At 39.7% G+C, this 22,009-nt stretch overlaps 1 protein-coding gene across 1 annotated transcript in view; it reads left to right on the top strand.

The window, feature by feature from the left end:
• ube3c (ubiquitin protein ligase E3C) overlaps positions 1 to 21,439 on the top strand; it is a 35,518-nt gene extending 14,079 nt beyond the window's left edge. Inside the window, exons 15-24 of the mRNA XM_042510372.1 lie at positions 1,684 to 1,788; positions 2,423 to 2,510; positions 5,228 to 5,325; positions 6,868 to 7,000; positions 8,935 to 9,182; positions 13,102 to 13,314; positions 16,358 to 16,546; positions 16,642 to 16,708; positions 17,803 to 17,933; positions 20,301 to 21,439. Coding sequence (XP_042366306.1) covers positions 1,684 to 1,788; positions 2,423 to 2,510; positions 5,228 to 5,325; positions 6,868 to 7,000; positions 8,935 to 9,182; positions 13,102 to 13,314; positions 16,358 to 16,546; positions 16,642 to 16,708; positions 17,803 to 17,933; positions 20,301 to 20,471 — 1,443 coding nt within the window. The 3' untranslated portion in view covers positions 20,472 to 21,439. The remainder of the gene's footprint in view (positions 1 to 1,683; positions 1,789 to 2,422; positions 2,511 to 5,227; positions 5,326 to 6,867; positions 7,001 to 8,934; positions 9,183 to 13,101; positions 13,315 to 16,357; positions 16,547 to 16,641; positions 16,709 to 17,802; positions 17,934 to 20,300) is intronic.
• Positions 21,440 to 22,009: the final 570 nt, after the last annotated feature.

The raw sequence follows: 22,009 nt of genomic DNA, 5'->3' as shown, positions 1-22,009 counted from the left end.
CTAAGCTTGTATTAATATTGCTAATGGAACTTTCTTCTTGGCCATGTTTGGAGAACGATGTCACGCTGGAGTTTGGGAAAGGCCCATTAAGGCTTGCACTTAACCCGATGGGCTAATTAAGGAATGCTTATTCATTCCCAGAGTCAGGGGGTAGACCTGCTCCAAACCCATCGCCACGCGCCTTTTACAGCATTTTGCACTTGCCATTATTGCGGACTCTGGTTGCCTCGCAGTGATTGGCCGAGATTGATTGTCGCTCTATGAAAATGACGTGCTTTAGAAAAGAACATTTCGATTGAAATAATCTACCCTGGGTATTATATGGAAATGGACTGGCTGTAACTGTTATGGCAGACATAACAGCTCCCTTAACGAACCTTCGTGCAATGACACGCATGAGGTTATACAGCCGATGTCTGACGGCGACGAGCCATAGCAACAGCAGAGCCCATTGTGTCCAGTCGAAGGAGGCTGAAACTTTAATTGCCTTCTTCTTATGTTTTTGAAAGAAATCAAGCCAAGTTGGTCAGGTTTCAAAGGGTTAAGAGACACTGGCAAATATAAAGATTATTTTATACAAAAGTCACGTTTCAGTTCATACACCAGTTTAAGAGAAGCTTCTGTGCTAATTTGGTACAGCAAAAATGTATTTCACTATACAAACAGTGAACACTTTCCTAAAAGGCAACAACAGGTCACAACAGGCTATAAAACTGAAAAACATATCTTACATGATAAAACAAAAATGCCAAAATACATAGAATAATATATTTAAACATTCAAAGCATTTATTATCCTGCTGACTGCCAGATTTGGGCAGTCCGTTAAAATGTGCGTTGTGCATGTTGGATGCATTTCTCAAATACCACAATGGTGTTGCCATACTGACCCATTGTCCTTGTCTTATACACAACTTTCTCTCTGTTGCTGTTGTAGCTTCGCAGCCCAAGTATTTCATTTGCGCTAGCCATAATGCAACTGACTCTTGTGTTAATCTGCTTGTTTTGTGAACCTAGATGAATTTTGCTAATGGTGTATGACCAGAAGTTTGCAGGCAGAGCATGTGCACGAAAAAAATTGGATACCAAATTACATGCATCCATCTACATATCATTGTATTGCATGTATTCTATGTGCATCTGTGCACCAGACTGTGACGGTTCTGTACAAAGACACGAACCGTTACAGCCCAACTCTGTATGTACATACTACAAAGTCACAACATTCCTCAAAGTGAAATATTTTTGTAACGAGCCTCCAGCCGGCCAGTCCAGAGCCATGCTGCTGCTACTGGCAGTGCTGTGAACCGAAGCTTCCTTGTCTTTTGCATTTTCTGTCCGATGGCTGATGTCAGCAGACCTCGCCAGTAATTAACAGGGCTGGACATTGAGGGACGGCACAGGTCGTTTTTCTTTTATACTCCCCATAAATGGCACACTAATGGCTGAATTCTCAAATTGCTTTTTTTCTCCTCTCTAAGCGAAGGCACCTCATCCTGTTGAATTGCCTTTACACAGAAAACCCTCTTTATCAGTGTTGTGTTCTCTGCTCTGAAAAGAACTTGAAATGTTTTATATATTTCTTTATCTTTCAGTGAAGTGGATGTTTTGGGGATATAATCGCTTGAGTTAGAGATGTTAATGTAATGTGTGTGCCTGTCTGTGTGTCTGATCTACTACGCAGGTCATCACTAACTTGGTGAAGATGGTGAAAGCGCGCGACATTAGACGACCCTTCTGTCCAGCAGGTCACTGGCTCTCTGAGGAGGTCAACATCCGTGCAGATAAGGTATCTACCTGACTATCATCACAGCTGTTTAGATTTTTGTATGCATTTATTTTTTGGATGTGCTATTATATCTGATATTGGCCTTTTCATAAAATAACGTGTAAATAAAATACGTAATGTCAAGCTGTATTCACAAAGCTTCCTCATATGAGTTGGTTGCAGTGGTTAAAGTCAGTGAATATCCAAAATATTATGGCTTTTTCTGTTAATTTCACCATAAAAATAAGATGAAAGGTCTTTATGCATGTTAGAAATTTAACCAGCAAATCGACACACAGCTTTGTATGAGTGGTTTATCAGCATCTTAGTTTAATAATGTAGTTATTTGCCATCTACTGCATTAGCACCTTTAAAAACGTTAGAAAGTGGTTCACAAAGAACTTAAACCAAACAATGTAGATAATTTAAAATGACACCAACTACTGATACAACAGGGCAAGTTAGCACTGATTCTAAAGCAGCAACTGATAAGTGGAGAAATTTATGAAAATAAGTTTTTAGGTGCTATTTAAAAGGAGGTTGCTGAGTTTTTCTGGAGGATTTTCAGAGCTTTGGATTTCTGAAATCTAGAGCAAAGGCACTATCAGGAGCTTTATCTTTCTTCATCTCACTACTTGCTTCTTTTGCTTTTCAGGTCACCCAGTTGTACGTCCCTTCTGCGAGACACGTGTGGAGAACGCGACGGATGGGTCGCATTGGGCCTCTTCAGTCAACACTTGATGGTAGAGTAATCTGTCAATGTTAATGTTTTTTTTTCCTTTTTTCTAACAACAGTGCAGAGCTGTGGTGATTATCTAGCCAGTGAGTAATAAAGACAGGGACTCACTTACACTAACATGCATGCACGGATGGCCTGGCTACCAAAACAAAGAACAAAGCAGTTTGCAGACACACAGAAAAGGAACGTGACTTTATTCTCTGCTCAGGATGTCATTACTTCACTATGTATTTCCACAGCAAATACTGGTTAGCTGCTATATTAATATTCATAATATGAAATATAAAACTTTTTTTTAATAGTTTTCCCTGCTGCATCCACAGAAATTATAGGTCATTTTAGATTAACAGAATAAAATTAGGTAATAATATTTTTTCAAAATATGTGAATAAATCTAATGATAGTAATAAAAAAGTTATAATAATGATGAAATAATTAAAAACAATAGAAATTAGAAGAAAAGAAAAGAGGAAAAACATTAACAGATCAGAGGTGTGAATCAGAATAACAGACAAAATCCACACAAAAAATGTGAATGGGAGTAAGGGTCAGGGGAGGGAGTTGCATTTGAATGTGTACAGTGATGTGAGTGTTAGAATCTGTGAAAACCTTTAACGAATTGTATGTCTTTTAGTACCAAATATAATTTGAAAGGAAAAGTTTCTATGCTTTAATGTTGAAAATGAAAAATATGGTATTAAAAAATTAAAGAATTAAAACGTTTTGACATATATGACATACTATAAAAGTAGATGGCAATTATCTACGTCTTAGAGTAGTCTGCGCAGTATTTGTGATCAATTAGAACAACTCGACTGCTATCCAAAATTGTTATTCTGGTGCACTGCACAGAGCCGCTCCATTGGCAGTATGTAAAAATTTAGAATAGTATACAGTAATGCTTGTGTCAGCTTAATAAAGAGTGCAGGAAATCATCCTAATTGCTGTCCAAAGTCACCTTCTCTGTGTTTGCGTTTCATATTCTATGGAGCTGTGCATTGAAAGTAAGACAGAAGGGGGGGTCATTTCCATAGTTTCTATCTATACTAGATGGGGGGAAGTGGTTAGGGTGCAAATTGAATCATCCTTCAGTGTAGGATTAGAAACAAATTCTTCCTAAACAAATGCCTAAAAAACAGCACCTCACAGGGACAGCGAAAAAAAAAAACTCGGAAAAGTCATTAGCCTTCCCCGTTTTAACAGATATATTACCACATTTTCTCCTCATTGACTCAATTAGGCACTCAGAGGAAAACACACTGACGCAGGCAGGACTTAATCTGGCTCACTTTGAGCCATCCCGGGTTTCTGTGAAGTATGGTGTGAAACAAGCTGATAACAATGTGTGTATGATCTGCCTAATCCCACTCAGAGGCTGTATGGGATAAATTCAATTAGTGTGAAAGTACCTGATGAACTCAGCCACATCTGGTCCATGTGTTTGTCTAGCCTTTTCTCATTTCCTTAAATGGACAGGCCCATGGCTGATGAATGAGCAACGTATTGACCACTCCGAGGCCATATTTCTCCTCAAAGATGGAAACCTGATGGGAAAATGCAGATCAGATTGACTAATTGAGCAGAATAATTGAGCTGCAGTGGACGCAAAGTGAGGAGGGTGAAGAGCGGTTTAGCTATTGTGGCAATTTTTTTTGTGGGCTAAACAGTCTAAACCCAGAGTTTAATACAAAACAAACATCAGCTTAATGGATAAAACTCGGCAGGTGGGTGGCCAGCTCACAGTTGGGTTAATTAAAAGGGTGTAGGATGGAAACGTCTTTAATGGCTGGCTTGTAAACAGTGGACTAGGTATTACTTACAGAGCTGATCAGTGAGGAGGGTAATAATACTGTTAGATGTGTGTTACACACAGAGGACACCTGATATTGGGAGGTATCCTCCAGATAAAGTTTCCCTGAGTAAGGTTGTAAATCTCTGTCAGATTTAGTCCCGTGCACTTGTAGTTGACCCTGACCTTTGAACCATGTGGAGAAGACAAAATAATCATTATATTTGTCAGTGTCTCTTGACCCTTTGACAGCTGAACAACTTGGCTTGATTTTTGTTCAAAAACATAAGAAGAAGGCAATTAAAGATGGAAAGAACCAAAAATTAGCAATTAGTAAAAAAAAAAAAAAAAAAAGTATAGGAAAATTATCTGAAAATTAGTAAAATAGATAAATAAACAAAAAAATAAAAGTAAAAAAAAAAACTGAAAGGAAATGACCTAGAAAAAGTGCTTAACAATTCTAATAATTTTATAACATAATGTTAAATATGTTATTATTATTTAATAAATATGTAATTATCCAGGTTTTTCACTCTTCTTTGGCCGTTTTCGCGTGGTAGTACTGTGAGTATCAAAACGTGGAATTTTTTTTTTCTCATTTGCATATGTTGCAAGCATGTGTGCATAAAGCACACAGAGTCAGTTGTTTCTAACCTCCTCTGGTTGGCGCTCTGTTATATCCTCATATTGATTTGAATTTGATTATTTGTTCAGCTCTACTGCTGTTTTTGCTCAGTTTGATTTTCGCTCAACATGAATTTGCAGTAAAAGCAAAAAAAACAAAACATCACCAGCAATCTATCATTATCTTTTTCATAATATGCGCAATAATATTTTCCCGAATAACTGTTAAAGGTTGACAAAAATAAAATGTATTTTTAAGTCCTATTTACTAAGATTTTTTTCATTGAATTTTGTCTGTCTTTCTGCAGTTGGTTTAGAGCCCCCACAGCTGTCCGTGTCTGAAGAGAGACATCTGGCCATCCTCACAGAGCTCCCTTTTGTGGTTCCTTTCGAGGAGAGAGTCAAGGTATGCTGTATACGGGCTGAGTGTTGGAGGGTTTGCCAAAGAACTATGTTGTTTCCGTCAAATTGAGGGCCCTATTATCGACATTCTGTATAAGCAAAAAATTGCATGCAGTTATAACATTTAACATCCTATTATGGAAGTGCAACACTGCTGCTGTAGATCATAATGTTGCTGCATAATTCTTCCAAGCTGTGTGACTGAAACTTGGGCAGTATATCGATAGAAACTGCACAGTTTTATTCTTAAGTATTTTTCTGATGAAGTATCATCATGTGTACAATGATCAGGTCTGTCACAATCAACCACAGGATGTTGGACAAAATCCCACAGGGGTCTAGTCAGGTGTGTGGCTACGACTGTCATTTACAATATTTTAATATCAGTTGGTGGAGCGTACAGATAATGTCCATGGGATTTTTTTTGTCCGAATGTATGTCCCAGAGACCTGGCTTTAGGCATGGGTGGTAGTATTACAGTACGCCAGGGTATTTAAAAATCCCAATGGTGTGATTTCAAATACTGTCAAAAATACAGACCCTCATCTTTTTATTATCTTTATACTGGAGAGGCTGTAGTGAGGATGTTTTGCATGCAGTGTGCATCACGTGCCCTGGAGGTTACGCCCAGGCCACGCTGTAGTCGTGAGCAGTGTGTGTTCACATTGGCAGCGTTTGTTGTTGCAGAGCTGCCTACTGTTAAAAATACTGTATTAAAAGCACACACTCCACTCATTGATGAAACTGTGCAGCTCCTGCATTGTCAGCAACATGGTCCTGCAAATGTTTTACAATAAAATGCCTTCTGTTGACAACTGAAGGGATTCTGTCGACAGACACATTGTCAGATGGCTTTTATTTTGAAACAGAAACAGGAATGGTTGAGTAAAACAAATAAATATGTATTTTGTCATCTCTGTGGCAGAATAAGACATTGAAGCTATTGTAAAATATGGCATAGAGTGAAAAGACAGTCAAAAGACCATTTTAGATGTCTATTTTTGCTGAAAATCACACGTCACGTGGTAAAAATCGGAGAGACTCTGTTTCTCTAGATGTGCCGCACCTGAGCAGTGCTGCTCATGCTGGCAGTGAGGCTGCTCTAACTTGGTAACATGGGCACCAAAATAAAAATGAACAGGTTTCCACAGCACGAAAATTAAGGAAAATAGGTGTAAGAACACAGATTTGATCATATATCGTGTTCCCTGGTGAAACCCCAGTAAGCTATGAAAACTAGATAGTGCCCAAGCCTACCTGCCTTAATGTTATTAATTATTGCTTAGTGGTGCCTTGCTTTTTGACAGACATAGTTTGTTTAAAGTTATATGAACACCACTCTTCTGTTGCTTTTTATACCCTTCTTTCACCCTCTTTCTGTCTCTTTTTGCTCTAACCTGCCAAAAAAGACATATCATACCAAAAGATGATGATCAAAGACAAATGATGGATGATATATAGTAGAATCTATACTCAGAATTAAACAGTTTTACTACTGAAAGGATTTGTCACTGACCCTGCCACCGTGCTAACATCTGTCTTGTAGATCTTCCAGAGGTTAATCTATGCTGACAAACGGGACGTGCAGGGGGACGGGCCATTCCCTGATGGCATCAGTGTCACCATCAGACGCAACTACATCTATGAAGATGCCTATGATAAACTCTCCCCAGAAAATGGTATGGCTTCAGTTTAAATACAGTAACGGTTTTTACATGTGGTGTTAAACATGTGATGCAAGAACACTTGACGCTATATTGTCTGGAAAATGTGCTGTAGAGGCCGTGTTATGTGTTTTCAAGATGACGAGTACAAGAGGAAAGGCAGCACAGTGTGGTAAAACGTTGACTGTTACCGAAACTCTTGTTATGCTCTATAAAATCTTAATGTTGAGGTTCAAGTTAGAATTAAAGATGAAGCTCTCTCCTTGTGCGGAGTATTGAATTTCGGTAAAGCATAATTGTGGCTCCGATTATTATAATGGACTACATAAAAGCAGAATCAATTATTTTAAGTCACCTCTTTTGTGTTTGAATTTGAAAGGGCACTTTGGTGGGGGCAATCTGATTAAAAAGAGTAGTAGGAGACCTGGGCTGAAGACATGATCTATATCATTTATGTGTCTATAAGTTATAGCTGCCTTGATTTATCACTGTACATTAATTATTCTGAAAGATGACCTCTTATAGAATTTGATTTGAATATTCTGCAGGTCAACAAAGTGCTTCCTTGCAAAATGTTTGTTGAGAAAAACAACATGATAGACTAGATAGAAATAGCATTGGAATCATACTGTACGTTTTTCATTCATTTTTTTCTATTTATAGGGATAATAAGGTCATTAATTGAAAGGTTTGCTCTGTAAAAGAAAAGTTTTTGCATCTAGCCACAGTTGTAAAGACATTGTCATGAAAAACAAAGTGAGACCTTGTAACTGAACCTTAAATAGAGTTCAAAACTAAAATTCAGGATAATATAATTAATCCACTGGATAGCAGTGAGGCAGTGTCATAGACTTGTAAAACGTTTCACAGAACTACTTATGAATTTAACCATCGCTTAAGAGGACAAGCGGTTATGGAAAATGAATGAATGATCTGGAAAAAGCCAAGTTAGGGTTACATGTCATACTATTAGACCAGTTGTATAAAAATCTTCTCTACCTTAAAGTGTCAAAACGGTCTAAATATTAGGGCTCTCCGCACCAAGAACGATAACTTGAACGATATTGATGAATGATAACGTTCTACAAACAGTTGTCTCAAGTGTTTTTATCAATCACCAAATGGCTCTGTAATCCCAACTTAATTGTTCATCATTGTTGTGTTTATTATAGTTATGATGTGGGCTCTGCCATCCATTTATATAGGTACAGTTATCGTCTTTGGTGTGGAGTGCCTTGAAGAATTTAAAGCTTTTGCAGAGGACATAGTAGCAAAGTTACTTTGCATCTTGTTTCTTACAGGCTGCAGTCTCACTGCTCTCTTGCCTCACAATTGCTTGTGTCATCTTGTCTCTCAGGAATACGTTATGGGCTTTAACTCACTGTTTTATTATATTTTTTTAATCGGTTTATGTACAACTGTTAATGAGCTCACTTGCTAGATAGCTTCTTGATCTCTTACATTTAAACACTTTTGACATTGCAAATGCAGTGTGTTAGGCAAAAGTTTAAAGGAACAAAAATCTCATCGCTGACTGTTGATATTTCACTAAAATACTGTAGTTATGCAATAATATACTATAGCCATAACTTGCCAGGAGTATGAGAAATTATTAAAATTATAAAGCTTGTGGTCTGTTGATAGAACTTCAGGTTGCATTTCACAGGGATTTACTGGAGATTCAAAGGGCAACATGAGTGTGTAACAAAGGCCAAGAAATAATGTGATTTCCATTAAACGTGTTTCTGACTTTTCCTAAATAATGTCATTGTCTGTTTGATTCCCTCTCTGGAAATTGCTGAGAATGAGTTTTAAGAATGGTATTGCTGAGATCTCTGAATGGCTATTAGTTGAATTTATCAGAGTGAGGAAAGGTTTATTGTGACCATTAACTTTATTTGTCAGTGTTTTCATTTTGTTTCTTTTCTCATGCTCTGTTGTCCTGTTAGAACCGGACCTGAAGAAAAGGATCAGAGTCCACCTGCTGAATGCTCACGGTCTGGATGAGGCTGGCATTGATGGTGGAGGCATCTTTCGTGAGTTCCTCAATGAGCTGCTCAAGTCAGGCTTCAATCCCAATCAGGGCTTCTTCAAGACGACCAATGAAGGCCTGCTGTATCCCAGCCCTGCTGCAGAGATGCTGGTTGGAGACTCCTTTACGAGGCATTACTACTTTCTAGGCAGGATCCTCGGAAAGGTGAGCCTTCCAAAGTAAAATCCCCATAATGATTATGACGATGTTAGATAATACCATGTCCTTTTAGAAATCTTAAAATCCTAAAAGGAATACTTCATCTCCCAGATGACCATTTGTTTGTCAAGTACTGAGCATGTTACGTCGAATTTGTGAGGAAAAACTGTTTTTCACATGCATTTGTGGTAAAAGAAAACTTCAAAAAACTTCAAAAAACGTCTTCAGGCTGACAGCAAAACTATATCAAATGATTTGTCTACAAACATTCACACAACTCACAGCCCTTTCAGGCGGCTAACTGAACTGAAAGTGAAACTTATCTATGTGCTCTTCTCATCTATAAACCTGACTTATAGACTCATTGACAAAAACAGTAATTCTACCTCACTGAACACATGGAAAACTTGGAAAAGAACAATTACATTTCCAGGCTGGGAAAAGTCATGGAATTTGCAAAAATTATGGAAAGTTTTGGAAAAGTCATGGAATTTTGTTGTATATAATTAAATTGTCAGTGATCTGCTGTGAACAACCTTCCATGTTATATAAATGATGGCAACTTTATGTTGCTTCGATGTGTGACGTTTCTGTTTACCGTTACCATACCATAGTATGTATGTTTGAATAGAGTTTAAATTTAATATATTTATGAGACGCCAAGCAAGTAAGGCAAGGGAAAAAAAGTTATTTGTTATTGGCCTGTGAAAAGTAATGTACATTTTTGAAATTTTGACCATGAAAATATGTGGAAACCCTGTAGTTTGTTTGTATTGTGTGACTTTGGTGTTCTGAAGGGTTGGTCGGGTTCACCAAAGTCGCACAATAACATACACAGACACACTAATAGATGCAGTGGTAGACGAGCAGCTCCTGTATTCAACGAGGCAGCATTACTGTTTTTGTCTGTAGAGTCTGGTGTTGAAGAGAACATGGAAAAGTTTGACTTACTGTTCACTTCTCTGTCATAAAGGCCTATATGTTTGGGAAGTACTAAACATACAACTGAATTAAAAAGACTTGGATTATACTGCATGACTTTTGATATAGTTATGTTGTTGTTAAACACAGACCCCTATGACTTAAATTCATCATAAATGTTCCCCTTTTTTGGATTTTTTTGTTCGCCAGAGGCATGTTCACAAATTTAACATAAAACAAGGCAAGCAACTGATATACAAACGATCATTTTTGGGGTTAGGTACTCCTTTACAACGAAGAGGAATGTCTGGAGATTTGATAGCTGTTTGAAAGCAGGAAATGGTACGATTTAATCACAGACTGTGATTTTATAGTCTATTACATCAATTAAGATAAATAGCAGTCAGTGTCAAGGCTGCCTTGCTCCATATGTACATTTAGAGGTTGTTTTGGTGTTTGTTCTAGAAACTGACAATGTTTAGAAAAATTGCTGACATTTGTTTCATGGGGTTAGAACTTTAACCTGGCTCTCGTGCAAGCTTTAGTTTTGTTAATTAGCCTTGTGCATAATCTGTTGACAGCATTGTTTTTCTGTCGCTTCCTTCCTCTGATGGCACTATTTATTAGGGCCTAATGTTTCTAAATCATCCTTAATGCATGTGGTAGTGATTGTTTATCAAGATGCCTTCCTCGTGGGGGGACTATCATCTCAACCCGGAGAAGAATTACCTCATGACAAGCGGTCGCCTCTCAATTAGGGCTTCCATTAGCCGATGATTCCCTACCTCTTGTTTGTGTAGTGATTGCATTTGGCTGCCACTAAATCAGCGAGCCCACACAGACAGGGCATAAATAAACGTTCAAAGCATGTGGTAATAGCATTTTGATCTGTTTTACAGTCAGGAACATCCAGGTCTCTTCTCTCATGCTCGGTCAGAGATGGACCAGTCCACTTATCAGAGCATCGTAACTCCTCCTCCTGCTCCTCTTCGTCTTCTTCTTCTCTGTATTCTTTACAAGTGAGAAATGATCAATCAGCAGCTAGACCCCTCCCCCCCCTCACTCACTCCCTCAATATTGTGCTCTCAATAGCTAATGGTTCAGGCAATTAGGCGAGGGGAAATTAATTTGAATTTGACTTTCAATTAACCCTACCTTAAGTTCCTCTTTCTCCATAAAAATGGACGTTTGAGTGGCCATTTGAGAGGTGTATTGATATTTGTTTAGTGCCGTTATTGCCTAGATAAAAGGCAACCGTTTATATAGATTGGGATTGCATCACCGCTGCTGCTGCTGCTACTGCAGTGTGCACGGTGCACATTGCGGCTCAAAGGACACGGGAGATTAATATTGTTAATTAATGTCCGAGGCGTGCCATTGTTGTGGAGGTGATGTATTACAGGCAGGAGTGGCTTGTCTAGGGTACTCACTGAAATGGGATTGAACATCAGAATAGAGGCCGGTCATCATCCTTCTTCCTCACTTGTCCACCCAGCTGACAAGCTGAAAGATTTAAGCCACAAATGGTGAAAACAGGTTTCTTTACTTTTGTGCTTCTATCCTTCCAGACTTTGGCCTAAAAAGTTAATTTAATCCTGATGGGAGTGTTTGCTGAGGTGTTTTTTGTCAAAATGACATTTCTAATTATGTAATATGACCTGCTGGAGGTTCTCTTTGAGCCTCATTCATCTCTCATTAGTACAAAACCTCCAACCTCATCAGCAGTGGCCTCTCCACTCGTAACTGTGAGGGCGAGGAAAGTTTCATCCTCCACATCCTCCCACCGTACTCACCACACTACTGCACAGTCTCCTCTCCCTAATCTCCAGCGACTGATAGTTTCCTTTAGAGGTGTGTAAGGTTGGCACCCCTTATTAATAGAGATGCGTTTGAAAGGCATTATAATTTTATTGATTCTTAATGTTGTAAATTAAGGAATGTATTTGGCAGCTAACAGAATGCACCTGCAATGTTGTTGGCATTTATTCCACCTGATGGTGCCGCGATCTGCTTTAATTGCGTTGCCACTGCACTCACTTATATTAAAAGGCCCGGGCCATAATAATTAATTCCTTCTAGCCCAAGTCATTTTGGCACAATTTCTGGCAATAAACACTCATAAATAAAGTAAGTGGCATTGAAAAAATAAGGCTACAGTTTTTTTCCATATACTTATTGCTGCCTCTTCCCGGCATAAGTGTTATTGATAGGTTTCAAGGGGCCACGCAGCGCATATGGTCTGAAACGAGCGGCGGCCACGAGAGAAATACTAAGTGGATTATTTTGCATAAAAAATAGACAATGTTTGAAGTTGTGCAATTAACCTGTGTTTAGAAAATAGCCGTGATTTATGCGCGCGTGTGTGTTTAAGATGCATGCATTATGGAAATCCTCTAGATTTATAATCCATTTAGCTGATGCGGTCAGGGTTTTTAGCGCTATCATTTATAAAGACCTGTATATTTTAATGCCTCCAACGGGCTCTTTTTCGGACTATTCCAGTACATTAGCTTTGGGTTTTATGAGTCACCTGCCCGGCTGTGGTTCTTAATGGCATTTGAGGTCAAGGTGAGAATTGGCATTTATAAAGTTTGAGGCGGGTTGAAAGAGAAGCCTGTGTGTTTTAGATAGATTGTGTTCTGTGTTTTACTGTAAGTCACTCTGATGTGACCAGATTTACTATCTTATCACCTGATTCTTTGATATAAGAGTAGTAGGCAAATTTAATGTTGTATAATATGTGTTGTAATCAGATTTTTGAATGTGTACTCAGTAATGTTGTGCTTGCCACTTGATGCAGGCTGCAGTCCATTTAGTTATCTCAGTTATCTAATCATCATGTTTTATTCAGTGACACCCAAGCAATAAACAATCGCTGTGTTTAATGCTTGGAGCATTTTCTCATTTGCACTGATTGACTGGTGTTTGTGTGGGAATTTACAAGAATGAAGTGTAGCCTTGTCCTGCAGTTGTCCTCCAGTAAACAGAGACATATTCTCTACAGGCGCTGTATGAGAACATGCTGGTGGAGCTGCCCTTTGCAAGTTTCTTCTTGTCCAAACTTTTGGGAACCAGTGCAGAGGTGGACATCCACCACCTGGCATCGCTGGACCCGGAGATGTACCGCAACCTCCTGTTTCTCAAGAGCTATGAGGGCGACGTGGAGGAGCTGGGCCTCAACTTCACTGTGGTCAACAACGATCTGGGAGAGGCTCAGGTGACGGGGGTTTGGGATGGAGTTGGATAAATGATTCACATTTTCTTTTTATATCTCTGCGCTGGCAATAGCCATGGCCCGAGGCATTCATGTGTCCATGTGTCTGTCTGTCTGTCCCATTCTCGTGAACTTGATTTCTCAGAAATGTAGAAGGAATTCCTTCAAATTTGGCACAAACGTCCACTTGGACTCAACAATGAATTGATTCGATTTTGGTGGTTAAAAGTCAAGGTTACTGTGACCTTGCATCTGTCTCATTCTCATGAACATGATATCTTAACAACGACTTGAGGGATTTTTTTCAAATTTGGCACAAACCTCCATGTGGCCTTAATAGTGAACTGTTTAGAATTTGGTGGTCAAACAAGACCTGGCGTCTGTCCCATTTCCATGAATGCAATGTCTCAAGAACACTTCGAAGGAGTTTATTCAAATTGGGCACAAACGTCTACTCGGAGTCAAATGTCACTGTGACCTCAAAGAATACAACACATTTTTGGCCATAAATGAAGATTTCATACACTAATCATGTCAAAATTTCACACAAATGTCTAATGGGATAGAATGACGAAGTTATGACATTGTATATCCAATAAGTCAAAGGTCAGCTTCACTGTGACATCATAATGTTCAGCAAAAACACTGTCCATTATTCAATCCTAAACTCGAAATTGATGACACTGATCTCGGGTTCCCACCTTGAATCTGTGCTGATTGTATAGATCTTCTTTTTAAGTGCAACTTGAGTGGTTCTTGGAGGATACAACAGTGAGGCAGTAATTCTAGTTTTTTTCCATCTCTTTGCGGTCAGTACCTCTCATTCAGCAGTGTTTCCTTCCTCCTGTTTGGTTCCTCTTTGTCGCGTTAATAATTCATTTCCCTCATGATGTACCACTTTTCAGCTCTGAGAGAGATAAAGCACGTCGCCACTGTCGCACTAAGCTCTGCTGCAGCGCAGGGAACACGGCAGCTCTGTTGACCGTTCCGCCTGCCTTTCCCCTCAGAAATTATCTTAGAACACGCCTGACAGAAGCAGCGAGCTGCTCTTAAGCACGTCCCCTCCAAAGCTCAAGGCTGCGGAGACGAGCTGCCACCAGCACTTTGAGTCACCTGGGCCCAGACCTGCACTCTACCTGGAGCCCCTGTTTGCTCAGGGCCTTAACGCGTCTTATTAGCTCTTCTCAAACAACACCTGAAATGGTCGAGTTACAATGTAGCCCTCCTGGTCGCAAATAGGGCATCGCAAACACGATAGGGAAAACAATTTGTGAAAGATTAGGCACACACCCGGGAGCAGTCTGCCCTGCATTTGCCCTCGTGAGATAGCCAAAGTAAGCAAGATAAGGACAGTAATTCTCTTACATTAGCACATAATCAGAATCCACTGTGGGGGAGAGAAAAAAAGCAAAAAATGACCACTTGTCAGTTGACCATGTGGTGTACGCTGTGGTCAGTGGATGGACAAAATAAGAGGGACACCTTATTTTATTATGCAGTCTAATTCCATGTCGCTGCACGAAATACCTTTGTGAAGCTTATCAATCAGTTTTTGCTAAGACTGCGTCAGAGAGGTGCTGATTCACGTCTATTCAACATTTTGATTGTAGTTTGTACTTTTGTTAAACAGATATCATGAAGTGTCTGTGACAGACCACTGATACTCACTGTTACTTTGGTCCTTTTTGACTCATGTCAAAAACGTTTCACATGTTTTTGACTCATGTCAAAAACGTTTCACCGTGCAGAAATACACAGAAAGGTAGTTGGGTCATTAATATATACGCATACATGATTAAAACTGCCAAATCTTTGAGAGGAGGCAGCTTTTTCATCCTCAGGCCTGGCACAACATTTTTGGAGATATAAGCCAGTGTGTGAACACCCCCCACTTTTTAAAGGGACAGTTAACACCAAATGCCAATTACATGTCTTTCCTGTTACGTGCTGTGCTATATTTCAGTCCTTATTGCTTTGGTGTGAGTAGCAGAGTGTTGGAAATATCAGTCATAGAGACTTCTCTTTGATTATGATAATGAAAGCAGATTGCACTCAGCTTGTGGTGCTCAAAGCTCCAAAAAATTTTTTTTGAGAACTCTTACTAGAAATCACGACGTGGTTACTCATGGTTTCTGGAAAGAGAAATTGCTGTTGATTTATTAAAGTGTACCTTTGGGCACCACAAGCCGAGTGTCATCTAGTTCCATTATATTGGAGAGAAGGCAGACATCTCAACAGCTGATATCTCTGCACCAAAACCATCTAGATTGATAAAGAGCACTACAGGTAAGAGAAAAAATATAAATTTTTGATTGTGGGGTGAGCTGTCCCTTTGAGACTTTTCACCTTTTCACAAAAAAGTCAAATTTCCACCTTTTGTCTTGGGATGTATAGAAGGTGGTCAAAATAAAGACTGAAAAGGTGTTATGAAAGCTGAATTTGTTGTGATGTTAGAAATTCACGCTAAATCACTTAGGTTAAACAAAAAATTGTTTATGCCAAATGTAGGAAAACTGTTAGGAAAAAGATGAAGATAATATTTTGTCCCCCCCTGTAGCTGCAGTGATGTCATCACACATCGAGCTTTATGAACAGAGATGAGCACATCCTATCAAGTGCTAACTGCTCTAAAGCTAATGAAAAGAGAACTTGAGGCCAAATTGTATTGGACCAGATGTTCATTCGATGTGCTATATTTAGAAACACTGAAATGCACTTAACCACACACACTCACATTGAGCTGCACCTTTAATCAGAGTGCTGTTGGAAAACATTTTAATTACCTTCCTGTGATTGAATTAAATCCACCTGGCACAATTAATGCACTCTCTTTGTTGTTGGTCATCTGGCACTTAAGGCAGACTCAGTGATCTGCATAATATGATCTGCATAATGAAATACGCAGAATGGCTACGTAACAGTAATGGTGCTCAGCTACTCTCAGAATATTTCATATTTAACTAATATGTAGATGTTCAAAAGTTATAAAACACTAAAATTAAAGCTGTGAGGAAGCTTGTAAATGCATTGTGTCTTTTTGACCAAGGTGGTTGAGCTGAAGCTTGGAGGCAAAGACATTCCTGTGACCACTGCAAACCGGATAGCCTACATCCACTTGGTGGCCGACTACAGGCTGAATAAGCAGATCAGGCCTCACTGCCTGGCCTTTAGACAGGGCCTGGCCAATGTGGTCAACCTGGAGTGGCTGCGCATGTTTGACCAGCAGGAGATCCAGGTACACTGCACACACCGTGCAAACCGTCCATTAACCTGCAACTTCTTTATAACGCACAAGAACTTAGCATTTATGTATTTTTACTCTTTTGATAGGTGCTGATATCTGGGGCTCATGTGCCAATTTGTCTTGATGACCTGAAGAATTTTACAAACTACTCAGGTAGGAGCTGCTGTTCAATGTATATACGCTGAAGTTTTAACTTTCTGTCCAGTTTCGAGATCCTCCAGTGATAGTATTGCACTTCGAGCACTGTCGCCTCACAGCAAGAAGGTCCCGAGTTCAAACCCACCGCGAATCCACCTTCTGTACGTAGTTTGCATGTTCTCTTGTGTCAGTGTGGGTTGTCTCTGGGCTCTCCAGCTTCCTTCCACTGTCGAAAGACATGCGTTTGTGACTCTAAATTGCCCGTAGGTATGAATGTGAGTGTGAATTTGTCTGTCTGTATGTGTCAGCCCTGGTGACCTGTCCAAAATTTCGTTTGCCAAATGTCAGCTGGGATAGGCTCCAGCCCCCCTGCAACCCTAAAAGGATAAGTGGTTACAAATAATGAATTAATACATTATTAAAGAAAAAAACAATGGTTAATGGTTTGGCTTCACAGACATACATACACTTAAAAACTTCCTGTCAGTTTGGGATACAAGAGATAAAAACAAAGAAATATAAGTAAAATGTAGACAAAACGGTTTGGATCAAAGTGCCAAAATATTAACAATTACTAGTTATTCATATATATTTTTAATAGCCATTATAAATAGCACTAAGATTTAACAAAAGTCATTTGTTTTGTAAGATGACAGAGGATGGACATTTCTTGTTGATGCAGGTAGCCTTTATCGTCTTCTCAATAGGAATTTTCAAAATAATGCAACTTTTTAAAAAACTGCAGTAAATACTATTTAAAAAAAGGAAATACACAACAGTACATTATACAAGTTCAAAGAAAAAATAGAAACATTAAGAAACTCCACCCACAAACAAACTGCAGCTCCAGTGGCTCCACAGTCTCGATGAAAACCTGACTGAGCTCATCTCGTAGTTGGCTAAGGCCTGGATAATATTATTTTAGGAAACAGAGAGCCTGCATATACATCGATGCATAAGATTTTGTGTTATGGTAGGCAGTTGGTAAGTAGGCACACTGACATTTACAGACATTTGGCTGTCACTTCACCATCGTATAGATATTCAATAGTGTGGGTAATGTATTGTGAATTAGATGATAGAGTTTTCTCCATTTTTATCTCCTCCAGGCGGGTACTCGGCCACTCACCCAGTCATCCAGATCTTTTGGGAGGTGGTCGAAGGCTTCACAGATGAGGAAAAGCGCAAGCTGCTGAAGTTTGTCACCAGCTGCTCCAGACCTCCACTGCTGGGCTTTAAGGTGAGGCTTTAACCGACATGAACTTTCCACGTTTCATCTTTTCTTCTCCCTGTGCTTGCTCTGCAGACTGTGCACTACCTGTATCCTCCTTTATTGGCAGGTTTTCCAAGCTCAACAGAAGGGAGTGTTTCCTCTTAATGGGCTTGTAATGAAAATACCTAGACTGATAAGAGCCCTCAAAATGATCATTTTCAAATTAGGCGGCGATAAGACCCAGCCAGTGTGGTGAGGTCTTATCTCCACGTTCACTGTTGTTTTATAGTTCATGACCTTCCTCTGTTGAACTCCTTGTATGTGTGGGCTTGGTCGGAGCTCCTGGCTGGACAAATATTACCGTTCAGAGCTTTCGTAGCAGCAGGTTGAACTTCTGAACTTTTGCCTTCTGTGTGACATGGCAGAAAGCAGCAGTTTCCTGGTGAATGAACATAACAGGGAACTATATGTCTGTGCTTCTAAACATTGTTTCAGCAGTGCTGAATCATTATTGCTCCTATTTCTGAAATGATTTCCTAATTGGAAGCCGTTTCACTTTCTCGCTGACTTGATTTGTGGGACACTTAGGTAGTTTGAGATGAGGGGAAAAAAGCAGAAAGCGTTGCTCGGGGCCATTTAAGAGTTTTTATGTCTTACTTTGTCTAACCAGAGGCTGTAATCATCATATGATTGGTTTTAGTACTCTTTATGACTGTCATTAGTTAAGAAAACCTAATTGCAGTTCTGCAGTGAAGTGAGTAAGGGAACAAAACTCTCCTTAAAATCCTTCGCAGCTCCTCCTCTCGGGGTTTGAGAGTCGTCTTCCCTCCTCTTTTAATCAATTTGACTTTGGCCAGCGTGTGGATGTTCCCCCCTCTCCTTCCTCGTCTCACCAGGCCGGAAAGGGCGGTAATTCGTGGGGGAAGCGGCCCCTGACCCGGCCCTCAGCCTGAGCCAGCTAAGCCTTAATTAGCTGTCGTGAAACGGCCCAGGATTCATTAGAGGAGAAATAGCTCTGTCAGGAGAAGCCATTTAAAAAAGATGATGGAAACTCTCTTTTTTTCTAAAATGATAGCTGTGGTAATGGCACTTTCTCAATAAGCAACGATAGTTTAATACGGTAATTGTCAGAAAAATGGGGTCATTACGGCTAAGCCCCTGAAGAGCCATTTAATCGGGCGGGTATGGCCGCTGAACCACGTACGCTAACTTTAAATAGCAGGATGAAATCAGGGCGGAGGAACTTATTCGTCGGCCCCGGCTTGTGATGGAAACGGTCCGTGTCACCGTCTGCAGATGAGGTGGCCTCATCACAAGGAGGCTTGATTTAAAAAATGCCAGATAGACAACATGAAATGACCATTCCTTCAGTGTCTCATCCAAGGGTCAAACTGTGGGCCAGTGTCCCACTCAGTACCTTTCAAGCACCATCCTGATTTCCTAAATTTATACTTCCACTGTATTACCTTAATGTTAACGTCTCTCTTTTAACATTTATCCCCATGTGGAATTTGACATTTATTGCTTAATCGGGATTGCTTTGGACATTGCGGTCATCAGAGCCACAAGTTGATTCCTGTCTCATTATTGTCTGTCTTTAAATGCCTCAGGGTTCATACGGCCATGATAAATCTGGAAAAGCCATGGAATTTGCAAATAGCAATTTCCAGGCCTGGAAAAGTTTTGGAAAACTAAATATAGCCTGAAAATTCTGGAAAAGTCATTGAATGTTGCTTCACAAACCTGTGTAAAAACACATGATTTGTTCGAAGACCATCAGAAATTTGAAAACACAACTATAATTTCTGTGTTAACAGTTTCTGGCTGTGAAATATTGTGTAATTTTTGGTGATTTTTAAAGACAACATCTGGGTTTGGAAGGCATGTTTTCTTAAAAAATCTCCCAAAATATGTAAAGAAAAAAAAAGGTCAAATTTATTTTAAAGAAGACTTGCCTTCATGTTTTCTTCAAAAATCAGTGGTAAAATAAATACAAAATACAACCCTAACCCTATCCCAAAATACAACCATTTAAAGTTGTATGCCCCTCCCCTAAGCCAAAATAAAAAAAACAGTTCCTCCATAGTGCTTAAAAAATGACCACTGGACAAAGGGGACATTTTATGCAAGTACATTTTTAAAATTTATTTTATTCATTACAAACCACACATGTACCTTCTTAGACCATATTATTATTAAAGCAGGTAAAACTAATCTAAGAATTGTGAATATTTTTATTGGTCAACATAACACATTTCAGAGAATGTATGGTCTTAAAAATTCACGTGGATGTCATGGAAAAGTCAAAGAAATTTCTGTGTAAAAATGTGTATGAACCCTGATGGCTCCAGTCAGTTTGTCAGGTGCTTATTAACAGCTTACATACACACACAGGAGCTTTACCCGGCCTTCTGCATCCACAACGGAGGCAACGACCTGGAACGCCTGCCCACCGCCAGCACCTGCATGAACCTGCTCAAACTCCCGGAGTTCTGCGACCAGCACCTGATGAGGAACAAGCTGTTGTACGCCATCGAGTCCTCTGCCGGGTTCGAGCTGAGCTGAGGAGGGCGAGGGCTTCTCTGTCCCTGCATCCTTGGACTCCACGCCACAGAAACGGCTCGGGAGGAAAAAGACTTCAGAGTCTGAAAAAATAGAAGTAGGGAAAGAAAATGATGCACTGACCTGCCTGATTTACTGTGTTTGTGAGTGTGTGTGTGTGTGTGTGAGTGCCAAGTGAGGAAATGATCACCTGAAGAGTGAAGAAAAGGGGGATGCAAAGATGAAGCAGGGTAGGAAGCCTTTTTTTTAAATCCATGTTGCTTTTAAATAACTTAAATGTTTAGTGAGAACACTTTAGAAGAACAGCAATATGGTTGAATTCAGCCGGAAATATCATCCGCTGAAACACAAGCAAGAGTAACAGCTGCTCTCTTGTGTAATCGAACATGAACGGGCAGTTATTTTTCACCAAAGATTAAGTGGCGTCATAGAAAAAAAGGCAATATAACGACAGAGGGACAGACTGTAGGACTCTAAAGCCACCTTGTGGTGTGCCAAGGGCTGCGGAGGTGGAGGAGCTTTTGTGTATATCCATCACGCATTTTCATATAGAGATCATCGAATTCCAGTTTTTGCGAGTCCTCCTTATTACTAGTAATAACTGTCATGTCAGATAACCATACCGTAAGTGTGCTCACATGCCATCTGAAGTGTGGAAATGGCTCGTATTGCTGGACTAAATTCGGGGGGGAGGGGGAGTATTCTATGATCATGGATTTGTGAATATGTATATGTTTACAACTACTCTTGTATTATTCATTTATTCTGTATTTGTACAGGTTTGTTTTTGTGATGAATGGAGGCCTCATGTTTTCACACATGCTCGCTAAGGTGAACAATCTCTTCCCTGGTCAGAGCCCTGAAATTTGCTCTGAGGGAGCAACTAAAGGCTTGCAAATGATCAGTGTACCAACAGGGTGAAACAAAAAAAAGAGTGTATGAAAATGAATAAACCCACTTTTCTTTTTGCATTTTCATTCCATAAGTCTCTTTTCTTGTTGCTTGTAATTTACAGTAATGAGCAGGACATAAAACAGTGCTTTGTGGGAAAATCTCCTCCTGAGTTTTATGGCCTCTGACATATAATTAAAGAAACATCCAGTTAAGAAACACTGAGCAGAACTATTCTGGCCTTGAGATGCATTATCGGCCCGAGCACAAATTAAGATTGTGTGCGTTTGTCATAAATCTACCTGCCCTCTGATGCGGTACAGCCCAGGAAGATATCCATCCCTCTTTGGACCGAGTCCATATCTCCTCCCTGCTGAAACAGCCAACTTTGCCACCCCCCTCTTCTCCTCTCTGAGCCCAAACCCCTCACATCCGCTGGGCCAGGGAACTCAAAGTGATAATTGGGTCTTAAAAACCAGACTTGTCATTGAAATGAGGGATTCATCTCAATTACTACGAGATTTATTTAAGACTATTACCTTGTGATGGATTATAACTGACAAAGTTAATGCAGGATGTTATGAATCATCCTCAGCACGTAATATACTTTAGCTTTCTCATCGGCCTTTTAAGAGCTAATTGAAGCTTTT

This window comes from Plectropomus leopardus, chromosome 21 (genome assembly GCF_008729295.1).
Source record: "Plectropomus leopardus isolate mb chromosome 21, YSFRI_Pleo_2.0, whole genome shotgun sequence".
Classification (NCBI taxonomy): Eukaryota; Metazoa; Chordata; class Actinopteri; order Perciformes; family Serranidae; genus Plectropomus; species Plectropomus leopardus.
The sequence above is the reverse complement of the archived record's forward strand: the minus strand, read 5'-3'. Positions and strand labels throughout refer to the sequence as shown.